Source organism: Phyllobates terribilis, unplaced genomic scaffold (genome assembly GCF_046119375.1).
Source record: "Phyllobates terribilis strain yellow unplaced genomic scaffold, ASM4611937v1 Scaffold_2__4_contigs__length_985480577, whole genome shotgun sequence".
NCBI lineage: Eukaryota > Metazoa > Chordata > Amphibia > Anura > Dendrobatidae > Phyllobates > Phyllobates terribilis.
Window position 1 is genome coordinate 974,049,916 of NW_027362762.1, and position 21,555 is coordinate 974,071,470.

The 21,555-nt window shown below is 52.2% G+C and overlaps 1 protein-coding gene across 1 annotated transcript in view; it reads left to right on the forward strand.

Annotated features, from left to right (window-relative positions):
* Nucleotides 1-21,555, forward strand: part of SPAG17 (sperm associated antigen 17) — a 531,742-nt gene that overhangs the window by 418,439 nt on the left and 91,748 nt on the right. Inside the window, exons 19-25 of the mRNA XM_073668734.1 lie at nt 6,626-6,720; nt 6,933-7,169; nt 7,299-7,410; nt 7,605-7,709; nt 7,782-7,895; nt 8,259-8,464; nt 8,544-8,667. Coding sequence (XP_073524835.1) covers nt 6,626-6,720; nt 6,933-7,169; nt 7,299-7,410; nt 7,605-7,709; nt 7,782-7,895; nt 8,259-8,464; nt 8,544-8,667 — 993 coding nt within the window. The remainder of the gene's footprint in view (nt 1-6,625; nt 6,721-6,932; nt 7,170-7,298; nt 7,411-7,604; nt 7,710-7,781; nt 7,896-8,258; nt 8,465-8,543; nt 8,668-21,555) is intronic.

A 21,555-nucleotide genomic window follows, 5' to 3' on the forward strand; every position in this document is an offset into this window, starting at 1 on the left:
ATGCATGCTGAGTTTTGCAGCATATCTTTCCACAGATTCATCAGGGTCTTGTTGAACATCTTGTACAGACCCAGCTTGATCTGACAAGCGATCCTGAGCCCAGGCCTTTAACTGTTTCATGTATTCTAGGCCGGATTCATACGTACTAAGGGGTCCTGCTTTTGTGGAAACCATGGCCTTTTGAAAGCTCTCCGTTTTCGGCTAAGTGAGCCTGGCATTCTGCAGCCAGAGTAGAACCAGCAGCAAGGGAAATTTTGCGAGCCAATCCTCCAACATGGCTCATACAGGTGTTTGCAGGGTTGACTATGGCCCCCACCCGATGTGTAAGGATGTCACCATAGCCTATTGACAGAGTGACAGGGCGTCCTGATGGGTCTACTAGATTCCGGGAGCGGCAGGGGTCCCAGACTTCTGAGGGGCTGAGGGGTGGTGCTCTTTCAGCAGTTGCTTGGAGCAAGGGCCGGAGTACGGGTAATGGATGTGGGGTGGAGGATGCCATAGGAGACGTATGGGGTAAAGGAGGGGGGGGCTGGAGTATCTTGAGCCCATCCCTCATCTGGCTCCATATCGTCTTGAGTAACAGTATGTTGGCGGAGGGAGAGCAGTCTGGCCTGAAATTCTGGGGGGTTGAGGAGGATATCCCCAGGGTTGTGGGTGACTCCCATAGGAAACAGGGGAAGCGTCTCAGCATCGTGGACTGGAGCAGAGGGTGTCACATTAGTTTCAGATGGGTGCTCTGGGACTGCGGGCTTTTCCACCTGTGCTGGTGGCTGGTAATATGCACCGGACGGATCTAGTAGTGGATATAGGCCGGATTGGGGCTTTCCGGGCCTCCCACAACAAGTAAGAGGTGTAGCAAGATGGCCGTTGGAGGGAGGAGGGGGGAGTGGGGGTGGGATTGTTCTTGGGGGCAGGCTGGGCATCGTGCCATGGGCGGCCCCCCCCCCACAGACACAGCAGAACTTCGGGTTCTGCTGTCAGCACATACGACACATCCATCCTTCCGATGATTTAGCGTCGGCGCCATTATAGGGTGGTGGCTGAGGGCTCGGTGTAGTGACAGGCATCAACGGGGTTACGGCCAATTTAGGGTCACATAACAAATCACATTCTGCAGCTTTCATGTATCCGAACAAAGGCTCGGCATTCTCTGTTCCCCCCTGCACCATCTACTCTAAGATGTGCTTGAGTCTGGTGCAAAAATCCTCACCCAACTTTCCCAACTTCTGTGTAACACATTCTTTCCAAACTGAAGACTAAAGCCTGCCTGTACTGGATAAGCTTATCATATTCTACAAATTCCTAACATTCTTCTTGCCTTCTTGCCTTCCCGTAACTCCACTAATTGGCTTAACTCCCACAGCAGCATTCCACAACTTACGAGATCTTTCAAATTTGAATATACTCAACATTTTCTTATAGAATGCAATGATCTGTCGCGACTCAGATCACTGGTGCAGTCCACAGGTCGCCATTCCTCAGTGTAGAGCACACCTCAATACACTGATGAGATAGAGAGACACCTCAATCTAACTCCTTTCCTAGCCTTGAATGGCGACTTTACAGTGCGACTCACCACGGCACCCTGACTACAGGTCACCACCCGTCAGTGTAGAGACACCTCGATACACTGATGAGATAGAGAGACACCTCAATCTATCTCCTTTCCTACCACGGCACCACCCGACAGTGTAGAGACACCTCAATACACTGTTTAGATAGAGAGACACCTCAATCTATCTGCTTTCCTACCACGGTACCACCCGACAGTGTAGAGACACCTCAATACACTGTTTCCTAACCTTGACTTTACAGCAGTCTCTGTGTTAGACGAAGAGCACTCCTCAATTCGTCACAGATTCTGACAGCACAACACCTCCTTTACACTACAATTCAGGAATGCTTTGAAACTTCGACTATCAGTTACGGGAGGCAGCTATCTAAGAAAAGTACAGTGACCGGGGGAGGAGGAGGTAGTGTGCACACGAGCACGCGCAGGCATGCGACGTCACTCGTTTTAACACTTGCTGGTTCAGGACGTGGTGCGGGACGCCCAAGGTCTCACCACTCGACCGGTCACCCACCCAGATCCAACCTGACAACCCAACAGGAACCGCTGCGGCTGACACACAGGCAAGTGAGACATATAAAATACATCTCAACTTACCGTGTTCGATGGAGGTTGATCAGGCCTCAAATTCAGCCACCGCGGTCACCACCAGGGAAATCAGCAATATGGGTCCGGGAGGGCGGCGTACCGCTAGCCACGCCCCACGTTGGGCGCCATTTGTGGGGGTCGTGATGACATTCCACTCGTCCTCCAGTCACTCCAAATTCAAACTATGAGCATGGGTCAACCATTCAAAGAATGAGTCAGACAACAATCTGGTTCAAGCTCAGAGCATGCTCAGAAGGCTACTACAGACAACGTCCTCAGCAATGTTCTGAGTTTATTTTTTACATACACAAATCTAAATACACTACATAATGGGGAGGGGATAGGGGTTGTCCGGGGCGGGGTAAGCCATGAAAGTCCAGTGTCTGGCCACTCCTGATTGGTCCACATCTCCTTATCTCAGTCTCTGGGCAGATATTGCAGCCGTCAGCTTATAATCTTGTTTCGTTTCTCTGAAATAAGTCTTGGCAACACTGGAACTGTTTTAGTTTAAATTTCGATTTGAGTATTACGTAGCAAGGAAAGCTTATTGTTATATGACACAAAATGGTGGTTAGTACATTAGCAAAAAAGCGTATAAAAGTTACAAAAGTATAAAAGTTACAAATATATATATATATTCTCTTTTACCCCGACAATGCTACTGATGACATCACAGTGCTACATTCAGTGACATCACTGACATCCTAATGAGAACAGTCACAGTATATGATGCTACTGATGACATCACACTGCTACATTCAGTGACATCACTGACATCCTAATGAGAACAGTCACAGTATATGATGCTACTGATGACATCACAGTGCTACATTCAGTGACATCACTGACATCCTAATGAGAACAGTCACAGTATATGATGCTACTGATGACATCACAGTGCTGCATTCAGTGACATCACTGACATCTTAATGAGAACAGTCACAGTATTTGATGCTACTGATGACATCACACTGCTGCATTCAGTGACATCACTGACATCCTAATGAGAACAGTCACAGTATATGATGCTACTGATGACATCACAGTGCTGCATTCAGTGACATCACTGACATCCTAATGAGAACAGTCACAGTATATGATGCTACTGATGACATCACAGTGCTGCATTCAGTGACATCACTGACATCCTAATGAAAACAGTCACAGTATATGATGCTACTGATGACATCACAGTGCTGCATTCAGTGACATCACTGACATCCTAATGAGAACAGTCACAGTATATGATGCTACTGATGACATCACAGTGCTACATTCAGTGACATCACTGACATCCTAATGAAAACAGTCACAGTATATGATGCTACTGATGACATCACAGTGCTACATTCAGTGACATCACTGACATCCTAATGAGAACAGTCACAGTATTTGATGCTACTGATGACATCACAGTGCTGCTTTCAGTGACATCACTGACATCCTAATGAAAACAGTCACAGTATATGATGCTACTGATGACATCACACTGCTACATTCAGTGACATCACTGACATCCTAATGAGAACAGTCACAGTATTTGATGCTACTGATGACATCACAGTGCTACATTCAGTGACATCACTGACATCCTAATGAGAACAGTCACAGTATATGATGCTACTGATGACATCACAGTGCTGCTTTCAGTGACATCACTGACATCCTAATGAAAACAGTCACAGTATATGATGCTACTGATGACATCACAGTGCTGCATTCAGTGACATCACTGACATCTTAATGAGAACAGTCACAGTATATGATACTACTGATGACATCACAGTGCTACATTCAGTGACATCACTGACATCCTAATGAGAACAGTCACAGTATATGATGCTACTGATGACATCACAGTGCTACATTCAGTGACATCACTGACATCCTAATGAGAACAGTCACAGTATTTGATGCTACTGATGACATCACAGTGCTGCATTCAGTGACATCACTGACATCTTAATGAGAACAGTCACAGTATATGATGCTACTGATGACATCACAGTGCTGCATTCAGTGACATCACTGACATCCTAATGAAAACAGTCACAGTATATGATGCTACTGATGACATCACACTGCTGCATTCAGTGACATCACTGACATCCTAATGAGAACAGTCACAGTATATGATGCTACTGATGACATCACAGTGCTACATTCAGTGACATCACTGACATCCTAATGAGAACAGTCACAGTATATGATGCTACTGATGACATCACAGTGCTGCATTCAGTGACATCACTGACATCCTAATGAGAACAGTCACAGTATATGATGCTACTGATGACATCACACTGCTGCATTCAGTGACATCACTGACATCCTAATGAGAACAGTCACAGTATATGATGCTACTGATGACATCACACTGCTGCATTCAGTGACATCACTGACATCCTAATGAGAACAGTCACAGTATATGATGCTACTGATGACATCACACTGCTGCATTCAGTGACATCACTGACATCCTAATGAGAACAGTCACAGTATATGATGCTACTGATGACATCACAGTGCTGCATTCAGTGACATCACTAACATCCTAATGAGAACAGTGACAGTATATGATGCTACTGATGACATCACAGTGCTACATTCAGTGACATCACTAACATCCTAATGAGAACAGTGACAGTATATGATGCTACTGATGACATCACAGTGCTGCATTCAGTGACATCACTAACATCCTAATGAGAACAGTGACAGTATATGATGCTACTGATGACATCACACTGCTGCATTCAGTGACATCACTAACATCCTAATGAGAACAGTGACAGTATATGATGCTACTGATGACATCACACTGCTACAATCAGTGACATCACTGACATCCTAATGAGAACAGTCACAGTATATGATGCTACTGATGACATCACAGTGCTGCATTCAGTGACATCACTAACATCCTAATGAGAACAGTGACAGTATATGATGCTACTGATGACATCACACTGCTACAATCAGTGACATCACTGACATCCTAATGAGAACAATCACAGTATATGATGCTACTGATGACATCACACTGCTGCATTCAGTGACATCACTGACATCCTAATGAGAACAGTCACAGTATATGATGCTACTGATGACATCACACTGCTGCATTCAGTGACATCACTAACATCCTAATGAGAACAGTGACAGTATATGATGCTACTGATGACATCACACTGCTACAATCAGTGACATCACTGACATCCTAATGAGAACAGTCACAGTATATGATGCTACTGATGACATCACAGTGCTACATTCAGTGACATCACTGACATCCTAATGAGAACAGTCACAGTATTTGATGCTACTGATGACATCACAGTGCTGCATTCAGTGACATCACTGACATCCTAATGAGAACAGTCACAGTATATGATGCTACTGATGACATCACACTGCTACATTCAGTGACATCACTGACATCCTAATGAGAACAGTCACAGTATTTGATGCTACTGATGACATCACACTGCTGCATTCAGTGATATCACTAACATCCTAATGAGAACAGTCACAGTATATGATGCTACTGATGACATCACACTGCTGCATTCAGTGACATCACTGACATCCTAATGAGAACAGTCACAGTATATGATGCTACTGATGACATCACACTGCTGCATTCAGTGACATCACTGACATCCTAATGAGAACAGTCACAGTATATGATGCTACTGATGACATCACACTGCTGCATTCAGTGACATCACTGACATCCTAATGAGAACAGTCACAGTATTTGATGCTACTGATGACATCACACTGCTGCATTCAGTGACATCACTGACATCCTAATGAGAACAGTCACAGTATTTGATGCTACTGATGACATCACAGTGCTGCATTCAGTGACATCACTGACATCCTAATGAGAACAGTCACAGTATATGATGCTACTGATGACATCACAGTGCTGCATTCAGTGACATCACTGACATCCTAATGAGAACAGTCACAGTATATGATGCTACTGATGACATCACACTGCTGCATTCAGTGACATCACTAACATCCTAATGAGAACAGTGACAGTATATGATGCTACTGATGACATCACACTGCTACAATCAGTGACATCACATACCTTGATTACAGCAACAATAAAGAATGTTACTGACGACATCACGCAGATGACATCACAGCTTGGACAATCACTGTAGATGGCACCGGTGACATCAGAATGGAATATGTAACTCATAACGTAACTGCAAGTAGAGTTCATGGCACACAGTGGCGTCCACCACTAGTGGTGATCTCATCGGTGACCGTCCTATGAGTTCCTCCATAACATGTGAAATCACTGATGACTTCATAGTGATGACGTCATTGACGGTCCTGTGAGCTCCTCCATTATATGTGATATCGCTGATGACCTCATCACTTACACCCCTAGTGATGATGACACAAAATAGTGTTACACAGTTCAGAAACTTGTCCTTTCCGCAGGTCCAAAGGGCAGTGGATCCAGGAGAGGAAGCCGAGGAGAAGGAATGGCCCCGGAGGCCGCCCAGAACCCATTCATACGGGAGGAGTCCCTGAAGGTGAGGCATGAGACCTCCACAAGGTTTTCCAAAAATGATCATTTATTGCCGGATCTGCAACACCAAATGCTACAAGGAGGAACATAGTCTCCTTTCTGGAGCTGGGCGGGGGCAGAATTGGATCCCACATGGATCTTATAGGATCCCATATCCAGTGGATAGGTGGTCATTTTGTAGGCTGGAGTGCCCCTCTAAGTAAAGTTCATCTCCAGGCCTGGAAAGAAGAACAAGATCGACTGAAGGAAGATGAACGTCTCAAACAGGAGAAAAGAAATGCCAAGGGCGGTAAATCTGGAAGCAAGAAACGCGGAGGAAGCAAAGAGAGACCGGAGTCCGCCCGTAAGCGATCCCTCAGCGCTCAGAAGAAGAACGCCCAGGAGGAGGAGCCTAAAAGCCCTGCGTCTGCCAGCGCGCCTTCTGATGTCCCACCGGACCCTCCTAAGCATGAAGTAAGTGTTGTGTCCTGGTGGGCTCTCCGTTCTGGAGGAGGGTCCCCTGTCCTGGCCCCGGCCTGGGTCCCGCCGTGACATGCGGACGTCCTGCAGCATCTGATTGTGGGTCTGTGATTCTTCGCTCAGTTCATCGGTTATGACACGGGAGACGATCTGATCCAGGTTTCGGGGGGCTGTCGCTGTCTCTTCCCCACAGATGGAGGACAGATTCAGGTGGAGCACACACAGTTTGAGAAAGGTAAGTTGAGCTCAGATGACAAGGCATGAGAGGGACCCCAGTGATCTCGAGGACGGGTGGGTGCGGGGGTCGCACTCGCTCCCCTGTGCGCTTCCTTCTGACCTGATCCGAGCTGGTGGACCTCCGTCCTGACCATTCTGGTGGCGGTGAAGCCCCTTAGGTCCAGTGATTTTCGCTCATCGTTGTTTTTGTAGGTTCCAACTATGTGAAAGTGAAGATACTAAAAGACGGCCATGAATTCCTGGTGCATGTTGTCAATCCAAGGAAGGCGCCCCGTGGTGGTGGTGAGGAGGAGCGCGGTCAGCACCACGGTGCAGTAATAGCGGTATAATCTACAGGAGCAGATACTGACACTGTGACCTCCTCTGCAGAGAGTCCGGCGTCTGAGGGTCCGGCCCTCAGCGATTTTGGGTCATTTTCAGCCATTCTGCACAGTGGGATCCGGCTATCACTGAGTCACTACGGCCCCTCCGGACGCGGACCAGGTAATTAGTCCTTTACTTCCTGCTGAGCTTGTCTGCAGTATACACAGCAAGCAGAACTGCAGTATAAAGCATGGAGGAGGAAGCTAGAGCTAGGACAGGACTGGGACCCTGAGCATGTGATGCCATCGGGGTGATGAGTTTCACATGTAGATTTGATGGTGCTATTAGTAATGGGGAGACTTCTGTAGGACTCCCGTAGACCCCAGCAGACATTGCAGCGGAGCTGGAGTCACCGGACATGGCGGTGTCCTGATGAGGCAGACCCTCGCGGCTGCGGTCTCCAGGGTGTGACGGCCGCAGCCGGACGTCTGCCTTACACTTTGCATTGGCTCCTGATATTTACTGACGTTACTCCCGGCACAGAGGAGAAAGATCCAGAGCTGGAGGCCATGCTGACGATCCCGTCGGTCCTCACCCCCAGCGTCATCCCAGCACCACCACCTCAGCCTCCCCCACCTTCCTCTGGGAAAGGCCGAAAGTCCCCTCGAGGAAAATCCCCCCGAGCTGCCCGAGTGAAGACGCCTCAGGTCCCAGCAGTGGAGGAGACGCCGAAGACCCCAGAGGTGAAGGTGAGGACGTGCCCCTTACAAGACAGAGCTGAGTCCACCACAATGACCGGGGACGGTGACTCCGCTGTCATTTATTTAGATTGAACCAGTTACTCCACCAGCAACAGCAGCCGCGAAACCAGTGCAAGTCCCAGCAGTCCAGGCCCTGAATGTCTCCTACCCCACTGGACTAATGCTGACCTTCACAGAGGACAGGACCACAGGTGAGGGGACAGGGGGAGACTGAGGGATGGCGGCAAAACGCGCCCCCACACTGCAGAGTGCTGTAATAACTCTCCACCCCACACTGCAGAGTGCTGTAATAACTCTCCACCCCACACTGCAGAGTGCTGTAATGACCCTCCACCCCACACTGCAGAGTGCTATAATAACTCTCCACCCCACACTGCAGAGTGCTATAATAACTCTCCACCCCACACTGCAGAGTGCTGTAATAACCCCCCACCCCACACTGCAGAGTGCTATAATAACTCTCCACCCCACACTGCAGAGTGCTGTAATAACCCTCCACCCCACACTGCAGAGTGCTGTAATAACCCTCCACCCCACACTGCAGAGTGCTGTAATAACCCTCCACCCCACACTGCAGAGTGCTGTAATAACCCTCCACCCCACACTGCAGAGCGCTGTAATGACCCTCCACCCCACACTGCAGAGTGCTGTAATGACCCTCCACCCCACACTGCAGAGTGCTGTAATAACCCTCCACCCCACCCTGCAGAGTGCTGTAATAACTCTCCACCCCACACTGCAGAGTGCTGTAATGACCCTCCACCCCACACTGCAGAGTGCTATAATAACTCTCCACCCCACACTGCAGAGTGCTGTAATAACCCTCCACCCCACACTGCAGAGTGCTGTAATAACCCTCCACCCCACACTGCAGAGTGCTGTAATAACCCTCCACCCCACACTGCAGAGTGCTGTAATAACCCTCCACCCCACACTGCAGAGCGCTGTAATGACCCTCCACCCCACACTGCAGAGTGCTGTAATGACCCTCCACCCCACACTGCAGAGTGCTGTAATAACCCTCCACCCCACACTGCAGAGTGCTGTAATAACTCTCCACCCCACACTGCAGAGTGCTGTAATGACCCTCCACCCCACACTGCAGAGTGCTATAATAACTCTCCACCCCACACTGCAGAGTGCTATAATAACTCTCCACCCCACACTGCAGAGTGCTGTAATAACCCCCCACCCCACACTGCAGAGTGCTATAATAACTCTCCACCCCACACTGCAGAGTGCTGTAATAACCCTCCACCCCACACTGCAGAGTGCTGTAATAACCCTCCACCCCACACTGCAGAGTGCTGTAATAACCCTCCACCCCACACTGCAGAGTGCTGTAATAACCCTCCACCCCACACTGCAGAGCGCTGTAATGACCCTCCACCCCACACTGCAGAGTGCTGTAATGACCCTCCACCCCACACTGCAGAGTGCTGTAATAACCCTCCACCCCACCCTGCAGAGTGCTGTAATAACCCCCACCCCACACTGCAGAGTGCTGTAATAAACCCCCACCCCACACTGCAGAGTGCTGTAATACCCCTCCACCCCACACTGCAGAGTGCTGTAATACCCCTCCACCCCACACTGCAGAGTGCTGTAATAACCCTCCACCCCACACTGCAGAGTGCTGTAATAACCCTCCACCCCACCCTGCAGAGTGCTGTAATAACCCTCCACCCCACACTGCAGAGTGCTGTAATACCACTCCACCCCACACTGCAGAGTGCTGTAATACCCCTCCACCCCACACTGCAGAGTGCTGTAATACCCCTCCACCCCACACTGCAGAGTGCTGTAATACCCCTCCACCCCACACTGCAGAGTGCTGTAATAACCCTCCACCCCACACTGCAGAGTGCTGTAATAACCCCCCACCCCACACTGCAGAGTGCTGTAATAACCCCCCACCCCACACTGTAGAGTGCTGTAATAACCCTCCACCCCACCCTGCAGAGTGCTGTAATAACCCTCCACCCCACACTGCAGAGTGCTGTAATAACCCCCACCCCACACTGCAGAGTGCTGTAATAACCCTCCACCCCACACTGCAGAGTGCTGTAATAACCCTCCACCCCACCCTGCAGAGTGCTGTAATAACCCTCCACCCCACACTGCAGAGTGCTGTAATAACCCCCCACCCCACACTGCAGAGTGCTGTAATACCCCTCCACCCCACACTGCAGAGTGCTGTAATAACCCTCCACCCCACACTGCAGAGTGCTGTAATAACCCCCCACCCCACACTGCAGAGTGCTGTAATAACCCCCCACCCCACACTGCAGAGTGCTGTAATACCCCTCCACCCCACACTGCAGAGTGCTGTAATAACCCTCCACCCCACACTGCAGAGTGCTATAATAACCCTCCACCCCACCCTGCAGAGTGCTGTAATAACCCTCCACCCCACACTGCAGAATACTGTAATAACCCTCCACCCCACACTGCAGAGTGCTGTAATACCCCTCCGCCCCACACTGTAGAGTGCTGTAATAACCCCCCACCCCACACTGCAGAGTGCTGTAATAACCCCCCACCCCACACTGCAGAGTGCTGTAATAGCCCCACACCCCACACTGCAGAGTGCTGTAATAACCCCCACCCCACACTGCAGAGTGCTGTAATAACCCCCCACCCCTCACTGCAGAGTGCTGTAATAACCCCCACCCCACACTGCAGAGTGCTGTAATAACCCCCCACCCCACACTGCAGAGTGCTGTAATAACCCCCACCCCACACTGCAGAGTGCTGTAATAACCCCCCACCCCTCACTGCAGAGTGCTGTAATAACCCTCCACCCCACACTGCAGAGTGCTGTAATAACCCCCACCCCACACTGCAGAGTGCTGTAATAACCCCCCACCCCTCACTGCAGAGTGATGTAATAACCCCCCACCCCAGAGTGCTGTAATAACCCTCCACCCCACACTGCAGAGTGCTGTAATAAGCCTCCACCCCACACTGCAGAGTGCTGTAATAAGCCTCCACCCCACACTGCAGAGTGCTGTATTAACCCCCCACCCCACACTGCAGAGTGCTGTAATAACCCCCCATCCCACACTGCAGAGTGCTGTAATAACCCTCCACCCCACACTGCAGAGTGCTGTAATAACCCTCCACCCCACACTGCAGAGTGCTGTAATAACCCTCCACCCCACACTGCAGAGTGCTGTAATAACCCTCCACCCCACACTGCAGAGTGCTGTAATAACCCTCCACCCCACACTGCAGAGTGCTGTAATGACCCTCCAACCCACACTGCAGAGTGCTGTAATGACCCTCCACCCCACACTGCAGAGTACTGTAATAACCCTCTACCCCACCCTGCAGAGTACTGTAATAACCCCCTTCACCTCACACTGCAGAGTGCTGTAATAACCCTCCACCCCACCCTGCAGAGTGCTGTAATAACCCCCCACCCCACACTGCAGAGTGCTGTAATAACCCTCCACCCCACACTGCAGAGTGCTGTAATGACCCTCCACCCCACACTGCAGAGTGCTGTAATAACCCTCTACCCCACACTGCAGAGTGCTGTAATAACCCTCTACCCCACACTGCAGAGTACTGTAATAAACCTCCACCCCACACTGCAGAGTGCTGTAATGACCCTCCACCCCACACTGCAGAGTGCTGTAATAACCCTCCACCCATACTGCAGAGTGCTGTAATAACCCTCCACCCCTCACTGCAGAGTGCTGTAATGACCCTCCACCCCACACTGCAGAGTGCTGTAATAACCCTCCACCCCACACTGCAGAGTACTGTAATAGCCCTCTACCCCACACTGCAGAGTGCTGTAATAACCCTCCACCCCACCCTGCAGAGTGCTGTAATAACCCTCCACCCCACCCTGCAGAGTGCTGTAATAACCCTCCACCCCACACTGCAGAGTACTGTAATAGCCCTCTACCCCACACTGCAGAGTGCTGTAATGACCCTCCACCCCACACTGCAGAGTGCTGTAATAACCCCCTACCCCACACTGCAGAGTGCTGTAATAACCCCCCACCCCACACTGCAGAGTGCTGTAATAACCCTCCACCCCACACTGCAGAGTGCTGTAATAACCCTCCACCCCACACTGCAGAGTGCTGTAATAACCCTCCACCCCACACTGCAGAGTGCTGTAATAACCCTCCACCCCACACTGCAGAGTGCTGTAATAACCCCCCACCCCACACTGCAGAGTGCTGTAATAACCCCCCACCCCACACTGCAGAGTGCTGTAATAACCCCCCACTGCAGAGTGCAGTAATAACCCTCCAACCCACACTGCAGAGTGCTGTAATAACCCCCTACCCCACACTGCAGACTGCTGTAATAACCCCCACCCCACACTGCAGAGTGCTGTAATAACCCTCCACCCCACACTGCAGAGTGCTGTAATAACCCTCCACCCTACACTGCAGAGTGCTGTAATAACCCCCCACCCCGCACTGCAGAGTGCTGTAATAACCCTCCACCCCGCACTGCAGAGTGCTGTAATAACCCCCTACCCCGCACTGCAGAGTGCTGTAATAACCCCCCACCCCACACTGCAGAGTGCTGTAATAACCCTCCACCTCACACTGCAGAGTGCTGTAATAACCCTCCACCCCACCTTGCAGAGTGCTGTAATAACCCCCCACCCCACACTGCAGAGTGCTGTAATAACCACCACCCCACACTGCAGAGTGCTGTAATAACCCCCCACCCCACCCTGCAGAGTGCTGTAATAACCCCCCACCCCACCCTGCAGAGTGCTGTAATAACCCCCCACCCCACACTGCAGAGTGCTGTAATAACCCCCACCCCACACTGCAGAGTGCTGTAATAACCCCCCACCCCACACTGCAGAGTGCTGTAATAACCCCCACCCCACACTGCAGACTGCTGTAATAACCCTCCACCCCACACTGCAGAGTGCTGTAATAACCCTCCACCCCACTCTGCAGAGTGCTGTAATAACCCCCCACCCCACCCTGCAGAGTGCTGTAATAACCCCCCACCCCACCCTGCAGAGTGCTGTAATAACCCCCTACCCCACACTGCAGAGTGCTGTAATAACCCTCCACCCCACACTGCAGAGTGCTGTAATAACCCTCCACCCCACTCTGCAGAGTGCTGTAATAACTCCCTACCCCACACTGCAGAGTGCTGTAATATCCCCCCACCCCACCCTGCAGAGTGCTGTAATAACCCCCTACCCCACACTGCAGAGTGCTGTAATAACCCTCCACCCCACACTGCAGAGTGCTGTAATAACCCTCCACCCCACTCTGCAGAGTGCTGTAATAACCCCCTACCCCACACTGCAGAGTGCTGTAATATCCCCCCACCCCATCCTGCAGAGTGCTGTAATAACCTCCTACCCCACACTGCAGAGTGCTGTAATAACCTCCTACCCCACACTGCAGAGTGCTGTAATAACCCTCCACCCCACACTGCAGAGTGCTGTAATAACCCTCCACCCCACTCTGCAGAGTGCTGTAATAACCCCCTACCCCACACTGCAGAGTGCTGTAATAACCCCCACCCCACCCTGCAGAGTGCTGTAATAACCCCCTACCCCACACTGCAGAGTGCTGTAATAACCCTCCACCCCACACTGCAGAGTGCTGTAATAACCCTCCACCCCACTCTGCAGAGTGCTGTAATAACCCCCTACCCCACACTGCAGAGTGCTGTAATATCCCCCCACCCCACCCTGCAGAGTGCTGTAATAACCTCCTACCCCACCCTGCAGAGTTCTGTAATAACCTCCTACCCCACACTGCAGAGTGCTGTAATAACCCTCCACCCCACACTGCAGAGTGCTGTAATAACCCTCCACCCCACACTGCAGAGTGCTGTAATAACCCTCCACCCCACTCTGCAGAGTGCTGTAATAACCCCCCACCCCACCCTGCAGAGTGCTGTAATAACCCCCCACCCCACACTGCAGAGTGCTGTAATAACCCCCTACCCCACACTGCAGAGTGCTGTAATAACCCTCCACCCCACACTGCAGAGTGCTGTAATAACCCCCCACCCCACACTGCAGAGTGCTGTAATAACCCCCCACCCCACTCTGCAGACTGCTGTAATAACCCTCCACCCCACACTGCAGAGTGCTGTAATAACCCTCCACCCCACTCTGCAGAGTGCTGTAATAACCCCCCACCCCACCCTGCAGAGTGCTGTAATAACCCCCCACCCCACCCTGCAGAGTGCTGTAATAACCCCCTACCCCACACTGCAGACTGCTGTAATAACCCTCCACCCCACACTGCAGAGTGCTGTAATAACCCTCCACCCCACTCTGCAGAGTGCTGTAATATCCCCCCACCCCACCCTGCAGAGTGCTGTAATAACCTCCTACCCCACACTGCAGAGTGCTGTAATAACCCTCCACCCCACACTGCAGAGTGCTGTAATAACCCTCCACCCCACACTGCAGAGTGCTGTAATAACCCTCCACCCCACTCTGCAGAGTGCTGTAATAACCCCCCACCCCACCCTGCAGAGTGCTGTAATAACCCCCTACCCCACACTGCAGAGTGCTGTAATAACCCCCTACCCCACACTGCAGAGTGCTGTAATAACCCCCTACCCCACACTGCAGAGTGCTGTAATAACCCTCCACCCCACACTGCAGAGTGCTGTAATAACCCTCCACCACACACTGCAGAGCGCTGTAATAACCCTCCACCCCACACTGCAGAGTGCTGTAATAACCCCCCACCCCACACTGCAGAGTGCTGTAATAACCCTCCACCCCACACTGCAGAGTGCTGTAATAACCCTCCACCCCACACTGCAGAGTGCTGTAATAACCCCCCACCCCACACTGCAGAGCGCTGTTTTAACCCTCGACCCCACACTGCAGAGTGCTGTAATAACCCTCCACCCCTCACTGCAGAGTGCTGTAATAACCCTCCACCCCTCACTACAGAGTGCCGTAATAACCCTCCACCCCACACTGCATAGTGCCGTAATAACCCTCCACCCCACACTGCAGAGTGCTGTAATAACCCCCCACCCCACACTACAGAGTGCTGTAATAACCCCCCACCCCACACTACAGAGTGCTGTAATAACCCTCCACCCCACACTGCAGAGTACTGTAATAACCCTCCACCCCACACTGCAGAGTGCTGTAATAACCCTCCACCCCACACTGCAGAGTGCTGCAATAACCCCCCACCCCACACTGCAGAGTGCTGTAATAACCCCCCACCCCACACTGCAGAGTGCTGTAATAACCCTCCACCCCACACTGCAGAGTGCTGTAATAACCCTCCACCCCACACTGCAGAGTGCTGTAATAACCCCCCACCCCACACTGCAGAGTGCTGTAATAACCCTCCACCCCACACTGCAGAGTGCTGTAATAACCCTCCACCCCACACTGCAGAGTGCTGTAATAACCCCCCACCCCACACTGCAGAGTGCTGTAATAACCCTCCACCCCACACTGCAGAGTGCTGTAATAACCCCCCACCCCACACTGCAGAGTGCTGTAATAACCCTCCACCCCACACTGCAGAGTGCTGTAATAACCCTCCACCCCACACTGCAGACTGCTGTAATAACCCCCCACCCCCACTGCAGAGTGCTGTAATAACCCTCCACCCCACACTGCAGAGTACTGTAATAACCCTCCACCCCACACTGCAGAGTGCTGTAATAACCCTCCACCCCACACTGCAGAGTGCTGCAATAACCCCCCACCCCACACTGCAGAGTGCTGTAATAACCCCCCACCCCACACTGCAGAGTGCTGTAATAACCCTCCACCCCACACTGCAGAGTGCTGTAATAACCCTCCACCCCACACTGCAGAGTGCTGTAATAACCCCCCACCCCACACTGCAGAGTGCTGTAATAACCCTCCACCCCACACTGCAGAGTGCTGTAATAACCCTCCACCCCACACTGCAGAGTGCTGTAATAACCCCCCACCCCACACTGCAGAGTGCTGTAATAACCCTCCACCCCACACTGCAGAGTGCTGTAATAACCCCCCACCCCACACTGCAGAGTGCTGTAATAACCCTCCACCCCACACTGCAGAGTGCTGTAATAACCCTCCACCCCACACTGCAGACTGCTGTAATAACCCCCCACCCCCACTGCAGAGTGCTGTAATAACCCTCCACCCCACACTGCAGAGTGCTGTAATAACTCTCCGCCCCACGCTGCAGAGTGCTGTAATAACCCTCCGCCCCACGCTGCAGAGTGCTGTAATAACCCTCCGCCCCACGCTGCAGAGTGCTGTAATAACCCTCCACCCCACACTGCAGAGTGCTGTAATAACCCTCCACCCCACACTGCAGAGTGCTGTAATAACTCTCCGCCCCACGCTGCAGAGTGCTGTAATAACCCTCCGCCCCACGCTGCAGAGTGCTGTAATAACCCTCCACCCCACGCTGCAGAGTGCTGTAATAACCCTCCACCCCACACTGCAGAGTGCTGTAATAACCCTCCACCCCACACTGCAGAGTGCTGTAATAACCCTCCACCCCACACTGCAGATTGCTGTAATAACCCTCCACCCCACAGTGCAGAGTGCTGTAATAACCCTCCACCCCACAGTGCAGAGTGCTGTAATAACCCTCCACCCCACAGTGCAGAGTGCTGTAGTAACTCTCCACCCCACACTGCAGAGTGCTGTAATAACCCTCCACACCACACTGCAGAGTGCTGTAATAGCCCTCCACCGCACACTGCAGAGTGCTGTAGTAACTCTCCACCCCACACTGCAGAGTGCTGTATTAACCCTCCACACCACACTGCAGAGTGCTGCAACAACCCCCTCCACCCCACACTGCAGAGTGCTGCAACAACCCCCTCCACCCCACACTGCAGAGTGCTGTAATAACCCCCCACCCCACACTGCAGAGTGCTGTAATAACCCTCCACCCCACACCTCAGAGCGCTGTAATAACCCTCCACCCCACACTGCAGAGCGCTGTAATAACCCTCCACCCCACCCTGCAGAGTGCTGTAATAACCCTCCACCCCACACTGCAGAGTGCTGTAATAACCCTTCACCCCACACTGCAGAGTGCTGTAATAACCCTCCACCCCACACTGCAGAGTGCTGTAATAACCCTCCACCCCACACTGCAGAGTGCTGTAATAACCCTCCACCCCACACTGCAGAGTGCTGTAATAACCCTCCACCCCACACTGCAGAGTGCTGTAATAACCCTCCACCCCACACTGCAGAGTGCTGTAATAACCCTCCACCCCACACTGCAGAGTGCTGTAATAACCCTCCACACCACACTGCAGAGTGCTGTAATAACCCTCCACCCCACAGTGCAGAGTGCTGTAATAACCCTCCACCCCACAGTGCAGAGTGCTGTAATAACCCTCCACCCCACAGTGCAGAGTGCTGTAATAACCCCCTACCCCACAGTGCAGAGTGCTGTAATAACCCTCCACCCCACACTGCAGAGTGCTGTAATAACCCTCCACCCCACACTGCAGAGTGCTGTAATAACCCCCCACCCTACACTGCAGAGTGCTGTAATAACCCTCCACCCCACACTGCAGAGTGCTGTAATAACCCTCCACCCCACACTGCAGAGTGCTGTAATAACCCTCCACCCCACCCTGCAGAGTGCTGTAATAACCCTTCACCCCACACTGCAGAGTGCTGTAATAACCCTCCACCCCACACTGCAGAGTGCTGTAATAACCCTCCACCCCACACTGCAGAGTGCTGTAATAACCCTCCACCCCACACTGCAGAGTGCTGTAATAACCCTCCACCCCACACTGCAGAGTGCTGTAATAACCCTCCACCCCACACTGCAGAGTGCTGTAATAACCCCCCACCCCACACTGCAGAGTGCTGTAATAACCCTCCACCCCACACTGCAGAGTGCTGTAATAACCCTCCACCCCACACTGCAGAGTGCTGTAATAACCCTCCACCCCACACTGCAGAGTGCTGTAATAACCCCCCACCCCACAGTGCAGAGTGCTGTAATAACCCCCCACCCCACACTGCAGAGTGCTGTAATAACCCTCCACCCCACACTGCAGAGTGCTGTAATAACCCCACACCCCACACTGCAGAGTGCTGTAATAACCCTCCACCCCTCACTGCAGAGTGCTGTAATAACCCCCCACCCCACACTGCAGAGTGCTGTAATAACCCTCCACCCCACCCTGCAGTGTGCTGTAATTACCCCCCAGCCCAAACTGCAGAGTGCTGTAATAACCCCCCACCCCACACTGCAGAGTGCTGTAATAACCCTCCACCCCACACTGCAGAGTGCTGTAATAACCCCCCACCCCACACTGCAGAGTGCTGTAATAACCCTCCACCCCACGCTGCAGAGCGCTGTAATGACCCCCCACCCCACACTGCAGAGCGCTGTAATAACCCCCCACCCCACACTGCAGAGCGCTGTAATAACCCCCCACCCCACACTGCAGAGTGTTGTAATAACCCTCCACCCCACACTGCAGAGTACTGTAATAACCCCCCACCCTACCCTGCAGAGTGCTGTAATAACCCTCCACCCCACCCTGCAGTGTGCTGTAATGACCCTCCACCCCACACTGCAGAGTGCTGTAATAGCCCCCCACCCCACACTGCAGAGTGCTGTAATAACCCCCCACCCCACACTGAAGAGTGCTGTAATAACCCTCCACCCCACACTGCAGAGTGCTGTAATAACCCTCCACCCCACACTGCAGAATGCTGTAATAACCCTCTACCCCACAGTGCAGAGTGCTGTAATAACCCCCCACCCCACACTGCAGAATGCTGTAATAACCCCCCACCCCACACTGAAGAGTGCTGTAATAACCCCCCACCCCACACTGCAGAGTGCTGTAATAACCCTCCACCCCACACTGCAGAGTGCTGTAATAACCCCCACCCCACAGTGCAGAGTGCTGTAATAACCCTCCACCCCACACTGCAGAGTGCTGTAATAACCCCCCACCCCACACTGAAGAGTGCTGTAATAACCCCCCACCCCACACTGAAGAGTGCTGTAATAACCCCCCACCCCACACTGCAGAGTGCTGTAATAACCCCCCACCCCACACTGCAGAGTGCTGTAATAACCCCCCACCCCACACTGCAGAATGCTGTAATAACCCTCTACCCCACAGTGCAGAGTGCTGTAATAACCCCCCACCCCACACTGCAGAATGCTGTAATAACCCCCCACCCCACACTGAAGAGTGCTGTAATAACCCCCCACCCCACACTGCAGAGTGCTGTAATAACCCTCCACCCCACACTGCAGAGTGCTGTAATAACCCCCACCCCACAGTGCAGAGTGCTGTAATAACCCTCCACCTCACACTGCAGAGTGCTGTAATAACCCCCCACCCCACACTGAAGAGTGCTGTAATAACCCCCCACCCCACACTGCAGAGTGCTGTAATAACCCTCCACCCCACACTGCAGAGTGCTGTAATAACCCCCACCCCACACTGCAGAGTGCTGTAATAACCCTCCACCCCACACTGCAGAGTGCTGTAATAACCCTCCACCCCACAGTGCAGAGTGCTGTAATAACCCTCCACCCCACACTGCAGAGTGCTGTAATAACCCCCCACCCCACACTGAAGAGTGCTGTAATAACCCCCCACCCCACACTGAAGAGTGCTGTAATAACCCCCCACCCCACACTGAAGAGTGCTGTAATAACCCCCCACCCCACACTGCAGAGTGCTGTAATAACCCCCAACCCCACACTGCAGAGTGCTGTAATAACCCTCCACCCCACACTGCAGAGTGCTGTAATAACCCCCCCACCCCACACTGCAGAGTGCTGTAATAACCCTCCACCCCACACTGCAGAGTGCTGTAATAACCCCCCACCCCACACTGCAGAGTGCTGTAATAACCCCACACCCCACACTGCAGAGTGCTGTAATAACCCTCCACCCCTCACTGCAGAGTGCTGTAATAACCCTCCACCCCACACTGCAGAGTGCTGTAATAACCCTCCACCCCACACTGAAGAGTGCTGTAATAACCCCCCACCCCACACTGCAGAGTGCTGTAATAACCCTCCACCCCACACTGCAGAGTGCTGTAATAACCCTCCACGCCACACTGCAGAGTGCTGTAATAACCCTCCACGCCACACTGCAGAGTGCTGTAATAACCCCCCACCCCTTAATGCAGAGTGCTGTAATAACCCTCCACCCCACACTGCAGAGTGCTGTAATAACCCTCCACCCCACACTGCAGAGTGCTGTAATAACCCTCCACCCCACTCTGCAGAGTGCTGTAATAACCCTCCACCCCACACTGCAGAGTGCTGTAATAACCCTCCACCCCACACTGCAGAGTGCTGTAATGACCCTCCACCCCACTTCAGAGTGCTGTAATATCCCCCAACCCCACACTGCAGAGTGCTGTAATAACCCTCCACCCCACACTGCAGAGTGCTGTAATGACCCTCCACCCCACACTGCAGAGTGCTGTAATGACCCTCCACCCCACACTGCAGAGTGCTGTAATAACCCTCCACCCCACACTGCAGAGCGCTGTAATAACCCTCCATCCCACACTGCAGAGTGCTGTAATAACCCTCCACCCCACACTGCAGAGTGCTGTAATAACCCTCCACCCCACACTGCAGAGTGCTGTAATAACCCCCCACCCCACAGTGCAGAGTGCTGTAATAACCCCCCACCCCACACTGCAGAGTGCTGTAATAACCCTCCACCCCACACTGCAGAGTGCTGTAATAACCCCACACCCCACACTGCAGAGTGCTGTAATAACCCTCCACCCCTCACTGCAGAGTGCTGTAATAACCCTCCACCGCACACTGCAGAATGCTGTAATAACCCTCCACCCTACACTGCAGAGTGCTGTAATAACCCTCCACCGCACACTGCAGGGTGCTGTAGTAACCCTCCACCCCACACTGCAGAGTGCTGTAGTAACCCTCCACCCCTCACTGCAGAGTGCTGTAATAACCTCCCACCCCACACTGCACAGAGCTGTAATAACCCTCCACCCCACACTGCAGAGTGCTGTAATAACCCTCCACCCCACACTGGAGAGTGCTGTAATAACCCTCCACCGCACACTGCAGAGTGCTGTAATAACCCTCCAC